This window comes from Hordeum vulgare, chromosome 6H (assembly GCF_904849725.1).
Source record: "Hordeum vulgare subsp. vulgare chromosome 6H, MorexV3_pseudomolecules_assembly, whole genome shotgun sequence".
Taxonomy (NCBI): Eukaryota; Viridiplantae; Streptophyta; class Magnoliopsida; order Poales; family Poaceae; genus Hordeum; species Hordeum vulgare.
In genome coordinates, this window is record NC_058523.1 from 168415577 (window position 1) to 168437621 (window position 22045).

The 22045-nt window shown below is 44.8% G+C and overlaps 2 protein-coding genes across 3 annotated transcripts; both read right to left on the reverse strand.

Annotated features, from left to right (window-relative positions):
- Positions 1 to 596: 596 nt before the first annotated feature.
- On the reverse strand, positions 597 to 16893 carry LOC123404799 (cyclase-like protein 1). Of its 2 annotated transcripts, none has more exons than XM_045098746.1 (6): positions 16200 to 16893; positions 5332 to 5376; positions 4571 to 4643; positions 4383 to 4480; positions 4084 to 4154; positions 597 to 928 (listed from the first exon to the last, which is right to left on the reverse strand). In XM_045098746.1, exons 1-6 carry the CDS (start codon positions 16579 to 16581, stop codon positions 875 to 877), a joined length of 723 nt encoding a protein of 240 aa, XP_044954681.1. In that variant the 5' UTR covers positions 16582 to 16893; the 3' UTR covers positions 597 to 874. The 2 variants fall into 2 exon arrangements, with proteins under 2 accessions (XP_044954681.1, XP_044954680.1); XM_045098745.1 differs by lacking the exon at positions 597 to 928 and adding an exon at positions 3295 to 3742 and having other exon boundaries at positions 16200 to 16834.
- A 388-nt stretch (positions 16894 to 17281) lies between these two features.
- On the reverse strand, positions 17282 to 20357 carry LOC123404798 (cyclase-like protein 1). Its single transcript, XM_045098744.1, has 6 exons — positions 19764 to 20357; positions 19321 to 19365; positions 18889 to 18961; positions 18677 to 18774; positions 18435 to 18505; positions 17282 to 17715 (listed from the first exon to the last, which is right to left on the reverse strand). The coding sequence occupies exons 1-6, from the start codon at positions 20188 to 20190 to the stop codon at positions 17590 to 17592; spliced, it is 840 nt and encodes a 279-aa protein (XP_044954679.1). The 5' UTR covers positions 20191 to 20357; the 3' UTR covers positions 17282 to 17589.
- Between the last annotated feature and the right edge of the window lie 1688 nt (positions 20358 to 22045).

Below are 22045 nucleotides of genomic sequence, written 5' to 3' on the forward strand. Positions count from 1 at the left end.
AGATGGAGCGGAGCTTCAAGGTCTACATCTACCCGGACGGCGACCCCAAGACCTTCTACCAGACGCCCCGGAAGCTCACGGGCAAGTACGCCAGCGAGGGGTACTTCTTCCAGAACATTCGGGAGAGCCGCTTTCGCACCGAAGACCCCGGCATGGCCGACCTCTTCTTCGTCCCCATCTCGCCCCACAAGATGCGCGGCAAGGTCCCCCCTACACTCTCTTTAACCCTACTGCTCGTTTTATCGCATTGTGACGCCTTCAGTATTGTACTGTTCTTGGCATACTCGGGGTATTACTGTGTGGCTGACGAGCTACGCATATTGTCAAACTCTAAAGTAATATGGATTCTCATGGTATGTTAGTTAATGTGTACACAGATCACAGCTGAAGCAAAAGTAGAACGCTGTTGTAGAGATGCTAATTGACTTGGTTGGTTATATTAGTCCGACGTAAGATGCTCGGTGTTTCAACTTGCTTGCTCACAAAAGTAATGGAAAATTGTTCTTTCTTATGATAGACATGGTTGAGCTGTTCTTTTTAAAAGTTTGGCAAACACCTGTATGACCAGAAGTGACTTGAATTTCACACGCTAGTTATTTTTCTGTGTTCTTCTGATCTTGTGATTGAATTGTTCTGAATTATTTACATGCATCATTTTTAGTCTTGCAGGGTACTTCATATGAAAATATGACAATGATAGTTAAGGATTATGTCGAAGGCTTGATAAGCAAGTACCCTTACTGGAACCGCACACTAGGAGCGGATCACTTCTTTGTCACATGCCATGACGTAGGTGTGAGGGCGTTCGAAGGACTTCCGTTCATGGTGAAGAACTCTATTAGAGTTGTCTGCTCACCAAGCTATAATGTTGACTTTATACCTCATAAGGATGTTGCTCTGCCTCAAGTATTACAGCCATTTGCTCTACCTGAAGGAGGGAATGACATTGAGAACAGGTTAAAATGGCCATTACTATTTGTTGTGCTATATAATGTAATTATAAGGGCCTCTTGATATAAAAGAAAAAAATTATATATGCTAGTTTTTATTTTATTGAAACACGTCAGAAATCCGTAGTATTTAACTGTTTGGAACTCTTGAGTACCTTTTTTTGCTAGACTTAGTGGCTTGGTGCCTTCCAGTATGACTCTAATAACTATGGCCTCTTGCGGAATGAATAAATGTTTTGTGTCAGATTTTTTGTGAAACAGACTCTTATTTACCCAACTGTCTCCTTATTCATGCATTGAAGTTTATACTCTTTGAATCTGATCTGTTCAGAAGTGTACATGTTTTTGCACTGTGCTCAATGTGTTCTTCTAGTGCACATGGGAATTTGGGAGTTGCTTGTAATTGATAACCATAAACTGGTCGCCACTATGGTGTAAACATCTATTTGCACTCTTGCTAAATCCATATCTTAATTGCTTCTGTTGCAATGGAAAACAGGACAAATCTTGGATTTTGGGCTGGTCATCGCAACTCAAAAATACGAGTTATTTTGGCACGAGTCTGGGAGAACGATACGGAGCTTGCTATTAGCAATAATCGGATTAATAGAGCTATTGGAGAGCTAGTTTATCAGAAACAGTTCTACCGTACTAAGTTCTGTATCTGTCCTGGTGGCTCCCAAGTTAATAGTGCTCGTATATCTGATTCAATACACTATGGCTGTGTCCCTGGTTAGTATTTTTGACATGCAAAATACTCCCTCCGTTCCTAAATATAAGTCTTTCTAGAGGTTCCACTAAAAGACTACATACGAATGCATGTAGACATACTTTAAAATGTAGATTCATTCATTTTGCTTCGTATGTAGTCCCCTAGTGAAATTTCTAAAAAGACTTATATTAACGGAGGGAGTACATGTCACCCATGACCATTCCTTATTGTTATTCCCCTTTCACGGGCACTCAAATATTTTAATGATCCCATATTATTATTTTCTAATTCTCTCTATTGTGTCTTTTTAGTTATTTTGTCGGACTACTATGATTTGCCTTTCAATGATGTTCTTGACTGGAGAAAGTTCGCGGTTGTACTTAAGGAGCGTGACGTATATGAACTGAAGAGTATCCTGAAATCTATATCACAGCAAGAATTTGTTGCATTGCACAAATCTCTAGTTCAGGTATGCATCTTTTGAGTAATAACTGAGTAGTGGATTTTATCGTTGTAGAACTTCCGATTTATGCATTCATCTTCCTTTATCTACAATATAGGGTAGTTATTCAAGATCAGAAGGATGCTGTTAAATATTGAATCTAATTGTGATGGAAAATAATGTAGAAGATCAGGGTACAAAGTAACAAGAGCTTATTTGTTGAGCGAGATTCTAATGTGTCACCTGCCTTATCATTAGACTATGAGCTGCTATAATCTGAAAAACAAGAGCGAAGAACTGAGTAGTGGAACCTTTGATTTGGCTATTTTATTTCTTCTGTAGTGCGCCAAAAACCAGATGGTTATCAAAATTCTAGTGCGGTCCGATACTAATATGTTAAGTTGGCATTGCAGGTTCAGAAACACTTTGTATGGCACTCACCTCCTGTTCCTTATGATGCATTCCACATGGTTATGTATGAGCTGTGGCTGCGGCATCATGTGATCAAGTACTAACTCAAGGCTACACACTCACTATTTGCAACATAATGATGTTATAGGTTTACCTACTTGTGATATACCAAGTACGACCTCTGTTCTTCGCTCTTGTAGTTAGTAGCTGAATGGGTCATTGGTGCAACGGAAAACATCTACACAGAAAAGTTGGCAATCGGCGGTATTGCTAAAATGGTGTTGTAGTTATTAGATTCATTAGCCATTCTTCGATTAGCTGGTTCCCCCCATCGATTCCTTTTTGTGTACTGCTTTTGTAGTTTGCTTTGCTATATACTGATCGGCCTGAGTAATCGCTTATGCTTATACAAATTTTGCACCTACTCTTGTAAAGTAATGTACGCTGTTACTGATGACATAGTAAGCATCCAAAGATATATTAGATTGACTGATCACCTCCTTTTGCTCCTGCAAGACATGATCCAATTACTTTAATCGTATAAAGTAATGCATGATATACGATTATTACGAATGAGATGGTAAATGCAAAGACATGTCAGATTGACATGCTAGCATTATAAAGAATGACTTGTGTCATTTTACTTGGGGCTAATATAGCTGTGCATGACAATATTCATGTTACTTTTGTATCACTATCATCCATATGCACCCAGAGGGAACATGAGAACTCATACGATGAGCATTCAACGCATCATCAATGGTAGTAGCACTAACAGATTTCATCATAGTCAAGTTGAGTCAATATATTGCAGAAATCGCTTGAGCGCCAACATGTACTTGAAAGTTGCTGAACTCGTGTGGTTCAACATGGGTTACAGTGTGGTAGTGGCAGAGCAACCAGACTGCCATGAGTCTACAAGTTCATTGTTGATTTCTGGTAATGCTAAATTTTGAATGTTGATTTGGCAGTACAGACTTGTATACATGACATGAGGCATTTTATTTTTACGGATATGGACTGTGCACCAAGACATTAGTAGGGTGTAGCATCTGTTGGGACGATACATTGCAGCCTTTGGCAAGAGCAGCCGCCAAGTGATCACTTGATAAGAATGCATCTGATTGGTGAACCCTCGGAGCCAACCAGTCTTAGAGGTAAGCAGTGCAGCATGTATAGTCCAGTGTTGATGTTGTCTAGTTTCAGGGCTTCGACTGGGATGATATCCTGACAGAACAAAGTAAGTAAACCAACCGACACTTTCGATCAAGAATGCGATCTCTATGAAGGTAAGTTATCTGTTTTCTTCGTCACCGATATGTGAAATGTCTTTGGAAGAGCATTAAAATAGCGCAAGCAAGCATTGTTGCCCCCAAAGAGATTGATCAGCAAGGAATTAGTGGAACCAAGACTTTGATCAACTTGTCAACGTGCAATGCTGTACTAACATGTGGTCAGACTTGGGGGCAGCATATGACCAGAGACTAGTGCAGAACTACGAGGTTATAACTGGTGGCTTCAATTTCACATGGGTTTCTGTTTGCGGTCATGAAAGGGCACCATCTTACCGCATTTTTGAAAAAGGCAACATGGGCAGTGATCAAGTGATCGAATGAAGCAACTGATATATAGTCGATCCCTGCATAATTGTCAATATCACTGTGTTAAGTTTACATCAGGTAAGGTGTTGATCCACCAAGTGAAAAGGACATGAACCAGCTGAACCTAGGCAGTTCACAGTTTCGCAAGGTTCTAGCAGCAAATATGGTGTGATACCAATACAGTTTAGTTCTCCCTACTACAATTATTTAGGTACAGATGAAGTAGCAAATATGCTGTGATACCAATACAACTCCTATTTACTTACCAACCAGCTTGATGTCCGTGTTGTCAACTAACCACTGTGCACCATCCTCTGTAAATCCAACATAACTCATATCACCAGCTGCCTTCCACATCAGCCCCCTACACATCATTAGATTACATGTATGTAGTAATGTCATGACGAAAAATATATTATCTACTTGAACATGTGCCCTTCAAAGAGGCCAATACCTGTCTGTGTTCAATGTTCTGAAGAGCACTCGACGAACACCTTTTGGTATGTTTAGGGATTCCATTGCTTCAGCTGCATAGAGTTAGAGGGGAATATAATCCTTAGAGTTTTCCTATGTAGGTCATTTTATTCACAGGAATAGAATCCTTAGGAATTTTTCCTAAGGAATCCTTGGCAATTTATTTTGGAGGAAAGTTTACGTCCACCTACCCCCCCCCCCCCCCCCCCCCTTTTACTATGTGCTTTGTTTTTCCTGCGGTGTATCAAATACTCTTTGGTGTTAATTCCTGTGATTTTCTATTCCTATAAGATTCGTGTGTACATACATAATAACTCTCTAAAAGCATGTGATTTTCCTATTCTTGTAATTTAAAAAAATTGCGAATCAAAGAAGCCCTTAGGCATCCCGTTGCTTCAGCTGCATAGAATTAATGGTGTCATCATATACCAAATACCAGACAACATGGATGTGAATCGAATTTCAGTAAATAGTATTAGCACTTCCCATTTTTTTTTCAAAATGCAGATGCTGGGAAATGCATACTGAATTTGCAACAACCCACTGTAAAGAAAGACGAAGTAACCGATATGTGAATACGACACCATATTAGTAATGCACATCTATCTCTAATGTCATGTTAAATTAATCTTGTGACATGATATGAGAAGAATTTCATTAACAGGGTGATTCATCATCAATGATGCAATAGGGGAGATGATCTCCTTGTAAAAGAAGAGTGAACAAATCCCCAGGCCCAACCTGTTATATTTGTGTGTCTTGGAACATCGACCAATAAGGCAGGACCTGTCCAGAAACAATAATAAGTCTGACCGTTAATAAATCATTCATAAGTACGTACCATTGTAATTTTAATGAAGTCCAGCAGGAAATCTTTGGGTCAAAACATGTACGGAAAGCATTTGGCAATCAGTTCTTTTCTCTTTGAGACTTGAGAGTACGTCAAAGCGGTGCTATGTTTTTATAGAAGTCATTGGCGATATTGTGTTACGCAATCCCGGGTCCGCTAACACCAGCGTTTTTGACCTACATGCATCAACAGACAGGCCTTGGGCCCTCTATCCTCAAAAGACTAGCCTATTAGGAGGGGACACCCTCACCCTTATAAGTCGTGTTATATCTCTTTCCACAACCGATGTGGGACTAACACTAGCGTTCCAGCCCACCTACCATGACCAACGACCCGTGAGTCCACCGAGATTTATTCCGGGCACCTGGGCACCAGCGTTTCCGACCCACATGCATCAACAGGCCCAACCAGAGAGCAACACCGACTTATGACAGGCCTTGGGCCCTCTATCCCCAAAAGACTAGCCTGTTAGGAGGGGACACCCTCACCCTTATAAGTCGTGTTATGTCTCTTTTCACAACCGATGTGGGACTAAACCCAATAATCTTCCCCTCACACATCGGTCACCCATGGGCTCGCTAACACCAGCGTTCCAGCCCACCTACCATGACCGACGACCCGTGAGTCCACCGAGATTTATTCCGGGCACCTGGGCTCTGATACCACTTGTGACGCAATCCCGGGTCCGCTAACACCAGCGTTTCCGACCCACATGCATTAACAGGCCCAACCGGAGAGCAACACCGACTTATGACAGGCCTTGGACCCTCTACCCCCAAAAGACTAGCCTATTAGGAAGAGACACCCTCACCCTTATAAGTCGTGTTATGTCTCTTTCCACAATCGATGTGGGATTAAACCCAACATATTGTTTGCCTTTCTTAAGTAAATTTAACGGATAGAACATGTTTCACAGCTACTCCGGGTCAGAGAACATCAGCTACAAGAAAATCGATTCTCGCGTTGCCCATATGAATTGGCATCTAGAGTTCTCCAAGAGAGGGAATCAGGGGCGAGCCCAAGATTTGAAGTGTGTATTCAAATCTCAAAGGCTATATTTTCCTGATAGCCTAAAGCCTTCTTTTGCATGTATAATTGATTATAGCAACATATATTATACTAAATGCAAATATAACACATACTTGAGCATGATAGAATAGATTTATTCATAGAGTATCATGGAAAATTGCAGAACAATATTAATGACCGAATAATTCTCATATCTAAATACTTCATGCATTGGTGCATTAATTTACAAAAGATATATGCCAATAGAACAAAATATGACATGAAGTGGTGAACCAACGGATCATGTATTCTACCATGGCGCCATCAAGATGCCGCATTAATCCCAGTTATGAATAATCCTCTCAAAATACCAACCAATTTCACACATAAAAGCAGGGCAACATGTCCTGCTCTCAGTACCTAATCAAAGCCAGTCACAAACTGATGAAGTTGCAAAGCAGACAATTATTTTTTACATTGGTACTTGTATACAATCAAAGCTCTGTTAGGAACCACTCAGATTATGATAATCCAGTTTTTATAATCTATACTGTCTCTAAACAGAATAGATTATGTTATAAATTATATAAAGTAGATGTACAGATTATTAAAAACTCATAATCTACTCTATCCCAGATAAAACCAGATTATGGATTGCTAATGACTCATTATCCTTGTAAAGTTGAAGGTAATTACTAATTTCTGTCATCGCCACCCCTCTCCTTTTTTCCCCTCAACGCGCGCACAGGGCAGACACGTCATTATGCAATGTAAAAACCTGGATTACGCGCGCACAGGGTAATTATGAATGTTAACAAACCACTCGTGAGATTTGTGCCGATCACTCTTAAGGAAAGGAAGAAATATCAGGTTAGCTATGAGAAGCTCCCAAATTTCTGCTTTTTCTGTGGTTGTATGGGACATGTGGTGGAGGAATGTGGGGATGGAATCCATGACCCTAACACGTGTGACTGGGGTGATTACCTGCACTGGACTAACGACTCCAATGGTGGAAGTTCTGGTGTGGGGCAAGGAGGAGGCTGGCGGAGTGCAGTAAGGGGAGATGGTGTTGATGGAGGCCAAGGACGTGCTGGGAGAGGAGAGGGGAGTGGTAGAGGAGGTAGAGAAGGAAGCACATTTGATGTCGGGGGGGGGGGGGCGTGTTGGTGGTTTGTATAAGGAGCAGATGTCTCAATCTGATCAGATAGAGGAAAGTTGGGGGTGAAGGGGGAAGAATATTGGTAAGAGAGTCATCGGTGCGGATGGCACAATAAAGGTGAGGGAACATGCAATCCCAAATTTGGCTGGGAAAGTATCTAATACGGTGTTGATGTTGGAAAATGTGGGTACTTCATGGGCTGGGGATGATGTAAGTCCGACTTCCACGACCTCGAGAAAGGTACCCATTGTGAAGGCGGCGGGGTGGAGAGGTTGGAGGAGATGCAGGTGTGGATGATGATGCCGATATGGCTATTGAGGCGGCCTCCGCTACGGAGGACCGCTGGGTCCAATGATTCTCCTTAGCTGGAACTGACGAGGAGGGGGGAATCCCCGGACAGTTCGTGATCTAGCAACGATGTGCCAGTCGCATTCCCCCACGTTTTTTTGTGTGAGACAAGGAAGAAAGAAGAGAAGATGAAGAAGGTTGGAGGGAGGATAGGTCTGAAGGGTTTTTGTGGCGTTGACAGTAATGGTATGAGCGGTGGGCTTGCACTATACTGGCATGCATCTCTTGATGTTGATGTTATGGGAAAGAATGAGAGGATAATTGATGCTATGGTTCGTGTTGAACCAAGTGCCGAGCAATGAAGACTTAAGTGTGTGTGTATGGGGAACCAAGAGTAGAAAACAGAGACCTCATGTGGGCAAAACTACAAGATCTAAAGAGTGTAAATGATTGACCATGGCTAGTTATTGGAGATTTCAATGAAGCACTATGGGACTTTGAACATTTTTCGGCAACGCCTAGAGCTGTACCCCAGATGGTTGCCTTCAGAGACACCTTGGAAAGTTGTGGTTTGGTGGATCTTGGCTTCACACGAGTACCGTTCACATACGATAATAAGCGTCCGGGTGCTAACAATGTACGCGTGCGGTTGGAGAGAGCAGTTGCTACAAATGATTGGCGAAATATGTTTGTTTTCTCTTCAGTCCTGCATGTCCCATCCCCATGCCCTGATCATGTGGCGCTTGTTCTTAAGGGTGCTGCGGACGAGGGAACGATAGGACCAAAGAATAGAAGGTATGAGCTCTTCTGGGAGAGAGATGGTACGCTACCTGATGTTATAAGGAATGCGTGGGAAGCTGCAGGGGGTGTGCAAAATCTCAACCACTTGCGTGATGCCCTCGCAAAAACAATGTCGTCACTGAGCTGCTGGAGTAAGAAGTTTGGCAATGTTACTAGGGAGCTGGCTAAATCTCGATCACAGTTGGAAGAGCTTATGCACATGAATGTAGACCAACAAAACATTCAGACGGTGTTGGATAGAAAGAATGAACTGTTATATCAAGAGGAGATGTTGTAGTTGCAAAGGTCTAGGATTTCATGGCTGAAGGAGGGGGATCAAAATACAAAGTTCTTCCATAATAAGGCTGTGTGGAGAGCTAGAAAAACAAGATTTAGCAACTAACTGGTAGTATTGGTGTGTTACATTCGGATTTTGTTGCTACGGGGAAAGTTGTAAATGAGTACTTCAAAGGGATTTTCACTACTGATCCGACTCTTGATGCTTCAACGTAGTTGATCTTCTGTAGGCAGTGGTTATGGAGAGAGATAATATCAAGCTGTGTGCCCCTTTCAGCGACAAGGAGATTGCCGATGCTCTGTTCCAAATAGGGCCTATGAAAGCTCCTTGGCCGGATGGTTTCCTGGCCAGGTTTTTCCAACGCAATTGGTCTACGGTAAAAGCTGATGTAATAGTTGTTGGAAATATGCCCTAGAGGCAATAATAAAGTGGTTATTATTATATTTCCTAGTTCATGATAATTGTCTATTGCTCATGCTATAATTGTATTAACCGGAAACCGTAATACATGTGTGAGTATATAGATCACAATGTGTCCCTAGTGAGCCTCTAGTTGGCTAGCTCGTTGATCAATAAATGATCATGGTTTCCTGATCATGGACACTGGATGTCATTGATAACGGGATCACATTATTGGGGAATGATGTGATGGACAAGACCCAATCCTAAGCATAACACTAGATCGTGTTGTTCGTCTGCTAAAGCTTTTCTAATGTCAAGTATCATTTCCTTAGACCATGAGATTGTGCAACTCCCGGATATCGTAGGAGTGCTTTGGTGTATCAAACGTCACAACGTAACTGGGTGATTATAAAGGTGCACTACAGGTATTTCCGAAAGTGTTTGTTGGGTTGTACGAATCGAGACTGGGATTTGTCACTCCGTGTGGCGGAGAGGTATCCCTGGGCCCACTCGGTAATCCATAATCATATTGAGCTCAGTGTGACTAAGGAGTTAGCCATGGGATGATGTGTTATGGAACGAGTAAAGAGACTTGCCGGCAACGAGATTGGACAAAGTATAGGGACACCGACGATCGAATCTCGGGCAAGTATCATACCAGTTGACAAAGGGAATTGCATACGGGATTGATTGAATCCCCGATATCGTGGTTCATCCGATGAGATCATCGTGGAACATGTGGGAACCTACATGGATATCGAGACCCCGCTGTTGGTTATTGACTGGAGAGGTGTCTCGGTCATGTCTGCATGCTTCCCGAACCCGCAGGGTCTACACACTTAAGGTTCGATGACGCTAGGGTTATAGGGAATAGTGTACGTGGTTACCGAAGGTTGTTCGGAGTCCCGGATGAGATCCCGGAGTCAGGAGGAGTTCCGGAATGGTCCGGAGGTAAAGAATTATATATAGGAAGTGAGGATTTGTTCACCGTAATTGTTTTGGACGACACCGGTAATGTACGGGACCACCGGAAGGGTTCCAGGGGTCCACCGGCAAGGGCCACCAGCCCCAAGTTGCTACATGGGCTAAGAGATGGGTGGGAACCAGCCCATATACCTCCACAACCAGCCGAAGGCGCACAAGGGGTGGAGAGAGGGGAAACCCTAGGCGTGGGAGGCCACCTTGGGCCTGAAAGGCCCACCCTTGGCCGCCGCCCTCCTTGGCCTCTAGGGCTGCCGCACCCTTTAGGGTAGGAAACCCTAAAGGGTGGGCACCTCCTCCTTCTCCTGCTATATATATTGGAGGCTTTTGGGCATATTTGAGACAACAATTGCCTCTCTCCCGGCGCAGCCCTACACCTCCTCCTCCTCGTCCTCCGCAGTGCTTGGCAAAGCCCTGTCGGAGTTACCACACAGCTCCACCATCACCACGCCGTCGTGCTGCCGAAGCTCTCCCTCAACCTCTCCTCCCTCCTTGCTAGATCAAGGCGTTGGAGACATCATCGGGCTGCACGTGTGTTGAACGCGGAGGCACCAACGTTCGGTGCATAGATCGGAATCCACCGCGATCTGAATCGCTGCGAGTACGACTCCATCAACCGCGTTCTAGCAATGCTTCCGCTTAGCGATCTTCAAAGGTATGAAGATGTTCTACTCCTTTGCTCGTTGCTGGTTTCTCCATAGATAGATCCTTGCATGGCGTAGGAAAATTTTGAATTTACTATGATCCCCAACAATAGCTGCGGTTAAGGACTTCTTCAACACTGGAATAATGCCGGAGGGGGTAAACTCTACCTCTATTGCTCTCATTCCAAAAATTCCTAACCCTGTTAAGATCTCTGATTACATGCGTATAAGTTTGTGCAATGCCATATATAAAATAATTTCAAAGTGTTTGGTTAATCGCCTTCGACCTCTCTTGGATGGGCTAATCTCTCCGGAACAAAGTGCATTTATACCTGGAAGGTTGATCACAGATAATGCGCTTGTTGCCTTTGAATGCATCCACTATATAAAGCAAGAAAAGGACCCAACAAAGAGTTTTTGTGCTTACAAACTAGATCTGTCAAAGGCATATGATAGAGTGGATTGGGTTTTCTTGAGGCAGGTGATGCAAAAGATGGGTTTCGCTCAGCGGTGGATTGACTGGGTTATGACGTGTGTCACATCGGTGAGCTATGCTCTTAAGTTAAATGGGACCCTCTTGGATTCATTTGCACTGACGTGTGGTCTTCGGCAAGGTGATCCTCTCTCACCATTCTTATTCCTGTTTGTGGCGGATGGTTTCTCAGCAATTCTACGGAACAAAGCGGCGATGGGGGAGCTCACCCCGGTAAAAATTTGCAGGCATGCTCCTGGCATTTCTCACTTGCTATTTGCAGATGATACATTGTTATTCTTTGAGGCCTCCAGAGGCGAAGCAGAATGTGTTAAAGAGGCCTTCCAGATTTACGGTAAAGCTACAGGGCAATGTCTGAACCCTGGTAAATGCTCTCTTCTCTTCAGAACTGCATGCCCGTCGGTGCTGCAGGAACAAGTGAGAGATGTGGTGGGAGTGACTAGTATGGTGTTTGAAGAAAAATACTTAGGCCTGCCTACACCTGAAGGTAGGATGTCGAAAGGACGCTTCCAAAACCTTCAGACAAGGCTCACAAAAAGGTTGATGCAATGGGGTGATGGTTTTCTTGCCCAACCTGGCAGGGAGGTTTTTATCAAGGCGGTAGCTCAAGCATTGCCAACATACATCATGGGGGTTTTCAAACTACCATTCTCAGGGTGCGATGATCTAACACAAATGGTGCGGAATTTTTACTGGGGTTCAAAGAAAGGAAAAAGGAAGGTCCACTCGAGAGGATGGAACCACCTGTTGCAGCCTAAAGATAAATGAGGTGCAGGGTTCATAGATTTTCGGTTATTCAATCAGGCGTTATTGGCTCATCGGGCGTGGCGGTTGATCACTAAACCTAAAAGTCTTTGTGCACAGATCCTCAAAGCTAGATACTACCCTCAAGGTAATCTAGTAGACACGATTTTCTCAGGTAATGCATCTTCGTCATGGCAGACTATTGGCCACGACCTTGATCTCTTGAAGAAGGGACTCATTTGGCGAGTTGGGAATGGCCAAATTATTCGGGTGTGGAGAGAAAACTGGATCCCACACCCCCATTCGTATAAACCCATATCATCACAAGGTCGTTGTCGAATACGATTTGTATCTGATTTACTTAATAGCAACGACTCTTGGAATGTGGAGCTGCTACATAACTACTTCCTGCCAACGGGTGTGGCTGAAATCTTGAAGATTAGAGCATCACCAAGGCTTGGGGAAGATGTTGTTGCATGGGCGCCTGCAAAGCTAGGGGTATTTTCGATGAAATCTGCTTATCTTTTTGCCTTTGAGGAGATCAACAGAGAAACTACGGCGGCGTCGAGTTCGACGCCTGATGGGAGTAGAAGCTGCTGGAAATATATATGGAGCTGCAATGTGCCACCAACACAGAATTTTTTTGCTTGGAGACTATCAATTGATTCATTACCAGCCTGGAAAAACAAACATAAGATCGGGCTTGAATTGACTAATCATTGTCCAATCTGTGGAATGGAAGTGGAGGATAACTTCCATCCTTTCGTTAAGTGCTAGTTTGGAAGGGACCTGTACTTAGCAATGTGTGAAGTTTGGGTATTACCAGCTCTGGAAATGATGGAATATAAATGGGAAGGAGTGGATGCTTCATGTTCTTGCCCCACTTTCAGATATTCAGAGAAGCTTGGTGTTGCTAATCTTCCGGAGAAGTTGGTACGTACACATTCAGTTGGTGCATTCTAAACCTGCCCAACTCATGATCGTCTCGATGAGGTTCTTGCAGGAATACTGTACGGCTTTATCAAGCATCAGTGAAGGCCCAACACATGATCAATTGAAAGGGAAACGGAGTTTATGCTTCAATAAAGCTCCAATTTAGCGCGGTGGCGAGCCTGCCTCTGCAGTTCCATGGAAACCGCCCCAGCTAGGCTGGGTTAAGTTGAACACTGATGGTTCCTACTCGTCGGATGGTGGTGCAGGAGCAGGCATGATTCTAAGGGACAATATGGGGGCCATCGTTTTCTACTCCTGCAGATTTCTATATTCTTGCAGAGACGCTCTGGAGGCTAAATTGTGTGCTTGTATGGAAGGAATTTCCTTTGCTATCCAACGATCAAACCATCCGATTGTGATTGAGATGGATTCAAGCATGGCGGAAACGATGATTTCAAGTGACGAACCAGACCAATCAGTGTATGCCTCGCTGGAGGCTGAATTGTGGGCTTGTATGGAAGGAATTTCCTTTGCTATCCAACGATCAAACCATCCGATTGTGATTGAGATGGATTCAAGCATGGCGGTGGCGATGATTTCAAGTGACGAACCAGACCGATCTATGCCTCGCTGGTTGATGAAATCAAGTATCTATTAAGCCTTAGGCAAACTTGTATTACTCTTATCCCTCGTAGTTAAAATAAAGCTAGTGATGGGTTAGCTAGTTTTGATTCACTAGAAAGTCGAACTATGACTTGGGTTGGTTCGGGTTCGGAGGACGTTCTGAAGTTGGTCCTAGATGATTGTAAGGACTTGAAAATTGAGTAATATAAGTATTATTTCCATAAAAAAATTATTTTTATAAACCTAATTATATAATCTATCTTTATAATTTAAATTATTATAATTTATTGTGGTTTTAAAGAGGACCTAAATGGATGGGGTACGAGGACTATTCTTGAGGGATGTGTTAGAGCATCTCTAGTAGAACCCTCAAACCCTCAAACCCTTAAAAATAACTGCTTTTTTATAGTTTTCATCGGAAAAACGGCGTAGACTAGAACCCTTAAACCCTTAAACCCGTAAAAAAAATTAGAGGTCGAACCCTCAAACCCCTTCCCAGCCTGTAGAAGTGAGGGTTGGGGGGAAAACTGCCCCCAACCCGCACTCATTTTCCCTCCTCGCGCGGGAGGCAGTTGGTTCCCCCGCGCGAGAGGAAATAGCTCGGCCGCATCTCGCCCCGCCGCCCCGCCGCCCCTCCACCCCCCGGTCGTCGACCCGCCGCCCCTCCGCGCCCCGCGCCCCCGCCGTGGCCTCGTCGACCCGCCGCCCCGCCGCATCTCGCCCCGCAGCCGCCCCTCCGCCCCTCCGCGACTCCGCGCCCCGGCCACCGCCCCGCCGCGCACCGGCCGCCGTCCGCATCTTGCCTCGCCGCTGCCCCTCCACCCCGGTCGCCGCCCCTCCGCTCCGGCCGACGTCCTGCCGCCCCTCCGCGCTCCGGCCGCCGTCCTGCCGCCCCTCCGCGCCCCGGCCGCCCCACCGCGCCTCGGCCGCCGCCCCTCCGCTCACAGGTGAGATTTTTTTTTTACTTTTTTAGTTTTAAATTTTTGCTTCATTGGCACTAATTGTAGCCACTTCGTATGTAGATGGACTCGTTGTCGGATTCGTCGGATTGGTCGTCATCCGACGATTCGGACATTGACGAATTGTTGCAAGACGACGACGTCGAGATGATGAGCCTCCTCGTCGATGTGCAAGCGTTTGAAGGCCGCGTGAAGCTTTTGGATCTGAGGAGAGGGTCGAAGATGGGGCGACTCACCATCCACCGGAACCGCGCTCTCGGACACGAGCATTTGATGCAAGACTACTTCGCGGAGGTACCTACATACCCTCCTCGTCTCTTTCGCAGAAGGTACCGGATGAGATGTAGTTTGTTTGTGAAGATTGTCACCGATTGTGAGGCCGCCGTATTATTTTACACGTCGTAGATCCGCCGCCGGTATCATGGGGTTTAGTGCATATCAAAAGATATCGGCGGCAATGCGGGTACTCGCTTATGGCATACCCGCGGATTATACCGACGAGTATCTTCGCATTGGGGAAGATACAACCACGGAGTCCGTCCGTAGGTTTGCCAAAACAGGCTCATTTCACCAGGGCACAAGAGGCAGCCCGCAAAGATATTGAGAGAGCTTTCGGTGTTTTGCAAGCAAGGTTTGCCATAGTTCGGGGTCCAGCAAGGTTTTGGGACAAAAAAACCTTGATGAACATCATGAAATGTTGTGTGATTCTACACAACATGATCCTAGAGGATGAGAGAGGGTTAAGCCTCCCTTGTTTTTATGACAATGTTGGTACCCGTGTGCAACCGGAAAGAAACCCTTCTCGCATACAAGCTTTTCTTGAAGCACATCGTGAGATTGAGGATGGAACCACTCATGGTCGGCTCCGGGATGATCTAGTAGAGCACCACTCGCATTTGGATGGACGGCGCATTGGCCCATGATGTATCTTTGTTTTACTTTTCTATGTCCTATTTGATTCGAACAATTGTTGTTATTTGCTCAAACATTGTTGTAATGATTTGAATGATTATTGTTTTATTCGATGTTGTAATAATAACTAGAATGATTATTGTTTTATGTCAAATGTGATTGAATTTGTGATATGTCATGTGATGAAATGTGATGAAATGTGTGATATATGAATGACAGTTTTAAGGTTTGGGGCTGGGGCAAAGACTAGAACCCTCAAACCCAACCCTTATAACGGAATATTCCGTTATAAGGGTTGGGTTTGAGGGTTCTAGTCTTTGCCCCTGTTTTTCAACCCTTAAAAGTGTCAAAAATATGCAATTCTCAATCCTTAAAACTGATTTTTGTTTTAAGGGTTTGAGGGTTCTACTAGAGATGCTCTTAGAGATGCTCTAGCTAACCATTTAACCAGTGTTTATTTGCGAGACCGCAGGCTGGAGATTCACATAAACGGTGAAAGCTAAGTTCTGGTCGGAGAAATCCAGGGATGCGCACCGTTGAGGACATCGAGGTCGAGCGTGTCCACGTCGAGGCCGGCGGCGAAGTGGGCCTGGTTCATGTGCCCCGGCGCGTCGACGTGGGTGCCCATGTGGCAGTGCATCCGGAGCTCCGACAAGTTGTAGTCCGACCCGTTCTCCATCGACTCTTTGAGCCGCACCAGCGGGCCCGCCGCCGCGTCGGGCGGCATGCCCGGCCGGTACGCGTGCGTGATGTCCACGATGCGCCCGCCGCCGTACTCCTCCAGCCCCAGGCCATGGCGGCGACCGTCCGCGCCTCCGGGCGCCGGCGTGTCGGCCTCCGCGCCCGCGTAGACCGCCTGGCGTGCCGGGAGGAGGAGGACCAGCAGGAGGAGGGTGAGAGCCGGCGCGGCCGCCATGCCTCCGAGCGCCCACTCTGGTCCGTGGACTCTCTGGGCTGTGATGGCCACTGGAAGTTGCAGCTCTTCCTTGATTTCTGGTGGTCAATACAATGCTGAATGGAACAAGTACGCACCAAGCTTCACTGAGGCCGGCTGGCTGGGCATGAGATAACGGACAGTGAAAGGGCGACGTCTGAAAACCACATGATTTTAGCCTGTTCAAACAGTCCTCGGCAAACATCTACTCCCTCCGTTCTTAAATACTACTCCCTCTGTCCCAAATCGAGCGACTCAACTTTGTACTAACTTCAGCATAAACTTAATACAAAATTGAGTCATTTATTTTGAAACGGAGGGAGTATTAAGTCTTTTTTAAAGATTTTTATATAAACTACATACAAAGCAAACTGAATGAATCTACACTTTAAAATACGTTTATATACATCCATAGTCCATATTAAAAAATTTAAGAAGACTTATATATTTAGGAACCAAGGGAGTATCAACCGAGTACTCGTATCAAAAGATCTTACACATGTTCACCAGCATGCAACTTATTTTGCTTTACAAGAAATGTAGTTGCAGATATACTACAGCAGTTTAACACGCTAGCATTATAGAGAACAATCCAACGTATCACAGCAATGGTAGTAGTACTAGCAGGCTTTGTCATCGGCGGGTCGAGTCGAAACATTGCAGAAACTGATTGAGGAAAATGTAGTTGAAAATTGCTGAACTCTATTGGAAATTATACAGCTAACAAACTCGTGTGGTTCATCATTGGTTACAGCACAACGTCGTGGGAGCAAGCAGACTGACACGAGTAACTATAAGTCTGTCTTGCATCACTTACTTATTCGTAGTATTGCTATATTTTCCTTGCTGATTTGACAATACAAACTGGTATGCATCACAGGAGGCATTTTCTTTTTTCCACTAAGATGGACCGTGGACAAATATACTGTAGCAACTGCGGGCACGATGCGCTACGGCCTTTGGCAAGAGCAGCCACTATGATTGCGATGATCACTTGATAAGAATGCACCTGATTGGTGAACCCTCGGATCCAACCAGTCTCAGAGGTAAGCAGTGTAGCATGTAAAGTCCAGTGTTGACGTTGTCTAGTTTCAGGGCTTCGACTAGGATGATATCCTGACAGAACAGAGTAAGTAAAATAACCGGTAGTTTCAATCAACAATGCCATCTCTAAAAAGGTAAGTTCATCACCGATAATGTGAACGTAAATGTTCTTTAGAGGAGCATCAAAATTGTGTAAGAGCATCTCCAACAGGCGCCCAAAAACTACTCCACGCGTTAAAAGATTTGTTTTTTGGGCGCCGGACAGCTCCAACAAACGCTGTAAAACAATGCGCGCGCTAAAAACTTTTGGGCACGCGCTTAAAAACGCTATCGCGCGCAACATATTCGATGCGCCGGCTTGCGCGCGCACTAAACTCTGAGCTGTTGCAGGTGGGGCCGCTGGACCGGACTGGATTGGGCGCCGCACTAGCGCGCGTCTGTTGGAGATGCTCCGGTCCCCGCGCTTTAAAAGTGTTACAGTGGCGCGCTAAAAAACTTATTGGGCGCGAATTTTTTGCGCTGTTGTTGGAGATGCTCTAAGGAAACATTGTACCCCCAAGAGAAGGTGATTAGCAAAGAATTTGAGGAACTAAGGCTTCAGTTAACTTGTCAACATGTAATGCTGTACTAACATGTTTTCAGAGTTGGCTATTTAGTCAGTAATGCTCGTGAAGGGATTTTCTGTAGTAGGCTTGGGGATTAAGCAGCATAGGTCAGAGATTAGTGCAGAACAACGAGGGTGGCTTCAAATTCACAATTCGTTTTTAGCTCATGAAAGGGCATACTCTTACCGCATTTTTGAAGAAGGCCACATGGGCAGAGATCAAGTTATCAAACGAAGCAACTGATATATAGTCAATCCCTGCAGAATTGCCAATGTCATATGTTAAGTTTACACTAGATAAGGAAAATAAATGCATATATTGAGCCACCAAGCAAAAAAGGGCATGGACGAACTGAACCTAGGTAGTTCACAACTGCACAAGGTTCTAGCAAATATGGTGTAATACGAATACAGCTCCTGTGTACTTACCAACCAGCTTGATGTCGGTGTTGTCAACTAACCACTTTGCACCATCCTCTGTAAATCCAACATAACTCAAATCACCAGCTGCCTTCCACATGAGCCCCCTACATATCTCATCTGCTTACTTACATGTTCAATACAGCCTATAGAAAGATCGACTGACAATATGGTGAAAAACGTAGCATCTACTTGAATATCTGTTCTTAAAGAGGTCATACCTGTCCGTGTTCAATGTCCTGAAGAGAACTCGACGAACACCTTTCGGTATATTTAGAGATTCCATGGATTCAGCTGCATATAATTAGTGGGGCATCATACACCAAATACTAGAGAGCGTGAATGTGAATCGAATATTTTTAGTTAGAATATCAGCACTCATTTTTGTTATTCAAAATGCAGATGTTGGTCCGTGCTTACTGAGTTTATATCAAACCACCGCAGAGAAACATGAATTCTATAGAGAAACGAACATCTGAACACAACACCATATTAGTGATGCACATCTATCTCTCATGCCATGTTAAACTAATCATGTGACATGATATGAGAAGAAGCTCATTAGCTGAGCGATTCATTGTCGATGATGCAATAGAAGAGCTGAGCTCCCTGTAAAAAAGAGAGAAGAAGTCCCCCACAGGCCCACACCCTACCTGTAATATTTGTGTGCCTTGGAACATCGACCAGTAAGGCAGGACCTGTCCAGGAACAAGAGTAAGTGAATTGTCAATGCTAATTTCAATGAAGTCTGGCAGGGAAATCTTTCGGCAGAAAAATATATAGAAAATGCTAATTGTCAATGAACAAGAGTCTTTTGTCCTTTTAAAAGAAAATTTCAACGGACAGAGTCTGTTTCACAGCTACCCCGAATCAGATTCAGAGGACATCAGCTACAAGAAAATGATGTGAGGCGGCCGCAGTCCAGGCTGCTGTGTTGCCTGTATGAATTGGCATCTAGAATTCCCCATCTCATCATCTAGCCAACCATTTAACCAAGGTGATCATATATATGTGGAAAGACGGCAGGCCGGAGACTGACAAAACATTGTCAAAGCCTAGTCCTGACCGCCGATCGGAGGAAACCAGGGATGCTCACCGTTGAGGACATCGAGGTCGAGCGTGTCGACGTCGAGGCCGGCGGCGAAGTGGGCCTGGTTCATGTGGCCCGGCGCGTCGACGTGGGTGCCCATGTGGCACTCCATCCGGAGCTCCGACAAGTTGTACTCCGACCCGTCCTCCATCGACGCCTTGAGCCGCACGAGGGGGCCGACCGTCGCGCCGGGCGCGAACGCCGGCATGCTCGGGCGGTAGGCGTGCGTGATGTCCACGATGCGCCCGCCGCCGTACTCCTCCAGCGCCGGGCCGTGGCGCCGGCCTGCCGCGCCTCCTCCGGAGGGGGGAGAGCCGCAGGTGTCGGCCTCCGCGCCCGCGTAGCCCGGGTGCGCGTCACCGGCCGCCGTGGCGAGAACATGGCGCTCCGGGAGGAGGGCCAGCAGGAGGAGGGTGAGAGCCGTCGCGGCCATGGCGGCCGATTTGCTGCGCCAAGCGCGCACTCTGGACTCCGTGGGCTCTCGGGAGTGATGGTAACAGGAAGGAAGCTGCTGATCTCGCCTGATTTCTGGCGTCAGTACAGTGGTGCCGGAAGTCTGGATGGGACAAGGGGCTGCCGATAAGTACGGACCGAGTTCGGTTGACCAAATTGAGATGCTGGCTTCTGTCGGCAAAATGAACAAAATTACGACGAAACAGCGCCTGTGGTGTCCAACAGGTACGTGCTGCATTATACTCCCTTCCTTCTTAAATAGTATAAGTTTTTTTAAAAGGTTTTACTAGAAGATCACATACAGATGTATAATTTATTTTGTTTTGTATATAGTTCATAGTAAATTTTTTAAAAAGACTTATACTCTTCCGTTCTTAAATATAAGATCTTTTAGAGATTTTAATATAAACTACATATAATCATATTTTAGGATGTAGATTCACTTATTTTGCTCCGTATCTAGTCTATAATGAAATCTTTAAAAAGTCTTATATTTAAAAACAGAGAAAGTATTTAGGAATGAAGAGAGTACTATGCAACGCCTCGCGATACACCTGATCAGCGTGGCATCCCGGACCTTATTTTTATTGTGCAGCATCTATCTGAAAGAAGGTATTTTGTATTAAAATTGTTGTAACTTTTAACCCATGCATTTAATGAAAACATGCCTTATATGAATGTTATGCATTTTTATATATTCTGTGCAGTGGTGGTATTTTCATCTATATTAAAAACTTTGTTGCAAAAGTGTAACATAATATAATTAATAGAATATGAATAAATTTACAAATTTGACATGATGATAAGCATCGACCTATAGCAAGATAAACCTTCTGACTTTCAGCTAGTAGCACTCACATCTAATTTTCGTGTCTACTCTGTTTTGTCATCCTGGTTAGCACGAGGTCGTCATGGGCTATCAAGGCCAAACCGACTCACTCTGTACCAATCTTATACCTTATATATAGCAGTACGAATTGTTGACACACGAACACGTCACGTGTACCCTCGACGCCGGGGATGATGCACCGAAGCTCACGTCGAAGGAGATCCGTCCGACAACGCGATACGTAAGACAGTCGACGAATGCTTTTGAAGACCCGAAGCCCCACACGTCCGGGAGGGACCCCGTCAGGAAGTGTGGTGGCTATGGGCTGCCCTAGGTCAGCCTGACCACCCCTAGGGCCTCGTGGATCGCTGCCCTCCAAACAAAGAATGAATGAAGAACGAGAAAGAAGAACAACAAGGGAGAGAGATAAAGGTAAAGGTAAAAAGTAATAGATTGATTTGTTCGATTGTGTGTTGTTTCAATCGGCCATCACCTCCAATATATATAAGAGGCGGTTGGACTTCTACGTACAAGAAAAAGACTCATCTAGGCTTTCCATACAAGAAAATTACACCAAATCACGTCCTAGAGTCCTAATTCCAGTCTAACTCGGATTCAACCCGAAACTGACCCAAACTCATGTGTTGCTCCTTACGCGGGCCATAGAATCTGCATACAACCTCCGATTGAGAAGATTTATATATCAAAATCAAACGACTCAACGAGCCGAACAATTCTTGTGTTGATAAATTTTCCAAATAAGGCTATCTTGAATACTCGACGATGTCATCTTTAACTTCCAGTCAGATTCGGTCCTGTAGTTGACTAGGTTGTCCGAGTTTTGTAGAGATTTTAACAGCCGTATATTATCTCAAATGATGATGAGACCAAAACAAAAGTTGACCGTTTCGATGATACGCACAAATTTCATGTAGAACACTTTTCTGTACAAGGTAATCTAGATAGTCGTTTGGGCTTGTCTTTAGCTTCTGGCTCGACAAACAAT

Bases quoted from the DNA above. Each gene is read 5' to 3' on its own strand.
- LOC123404799 (XM_045098745.1), bottom strand. From the start codon at position 16,581: ATGGCGGCCGCGCCGGCTCTCACCCTCCTCCTGCTGGTCCTCCTCCTC. The intron at 4,481-4,570 runs GTATTGGCCTCT...AATGATGTGTAG, and splicing joins AGAACATTGAACACAGACAG to GGGGCTGATGTGGAAGGCAG. The intron at 4,155-4,382 runs GTAAGTAAATAG...ACAATTATGCAG, and splicing joins CACGGACATCAAGCTGGTTG to GGATCGACTATATATCAGTT.
- LOC123404798 (XM_045098744.1), bottom strand. From the start codon at position 20,190: ATGGCCGCGACGGCTCTCACCCTCCTCCTGCTGGCCCTCCTCCCGGAG. The intron at 19,366-19,763 runs GTGAGCATCCCT...GTTCCTGGACAG, and splicing joins CGACCTCGATGTCCTCAACG to GTCCTGCCTTACTGGTCGAT. The intron at 17,716-18,434 runs GTAAGAGTATGC...CTGTTCTGTCAG, and splicing joins TGGCCTTCTTCAAAAATGCG to GATATCATCCTAGTCGAAGC.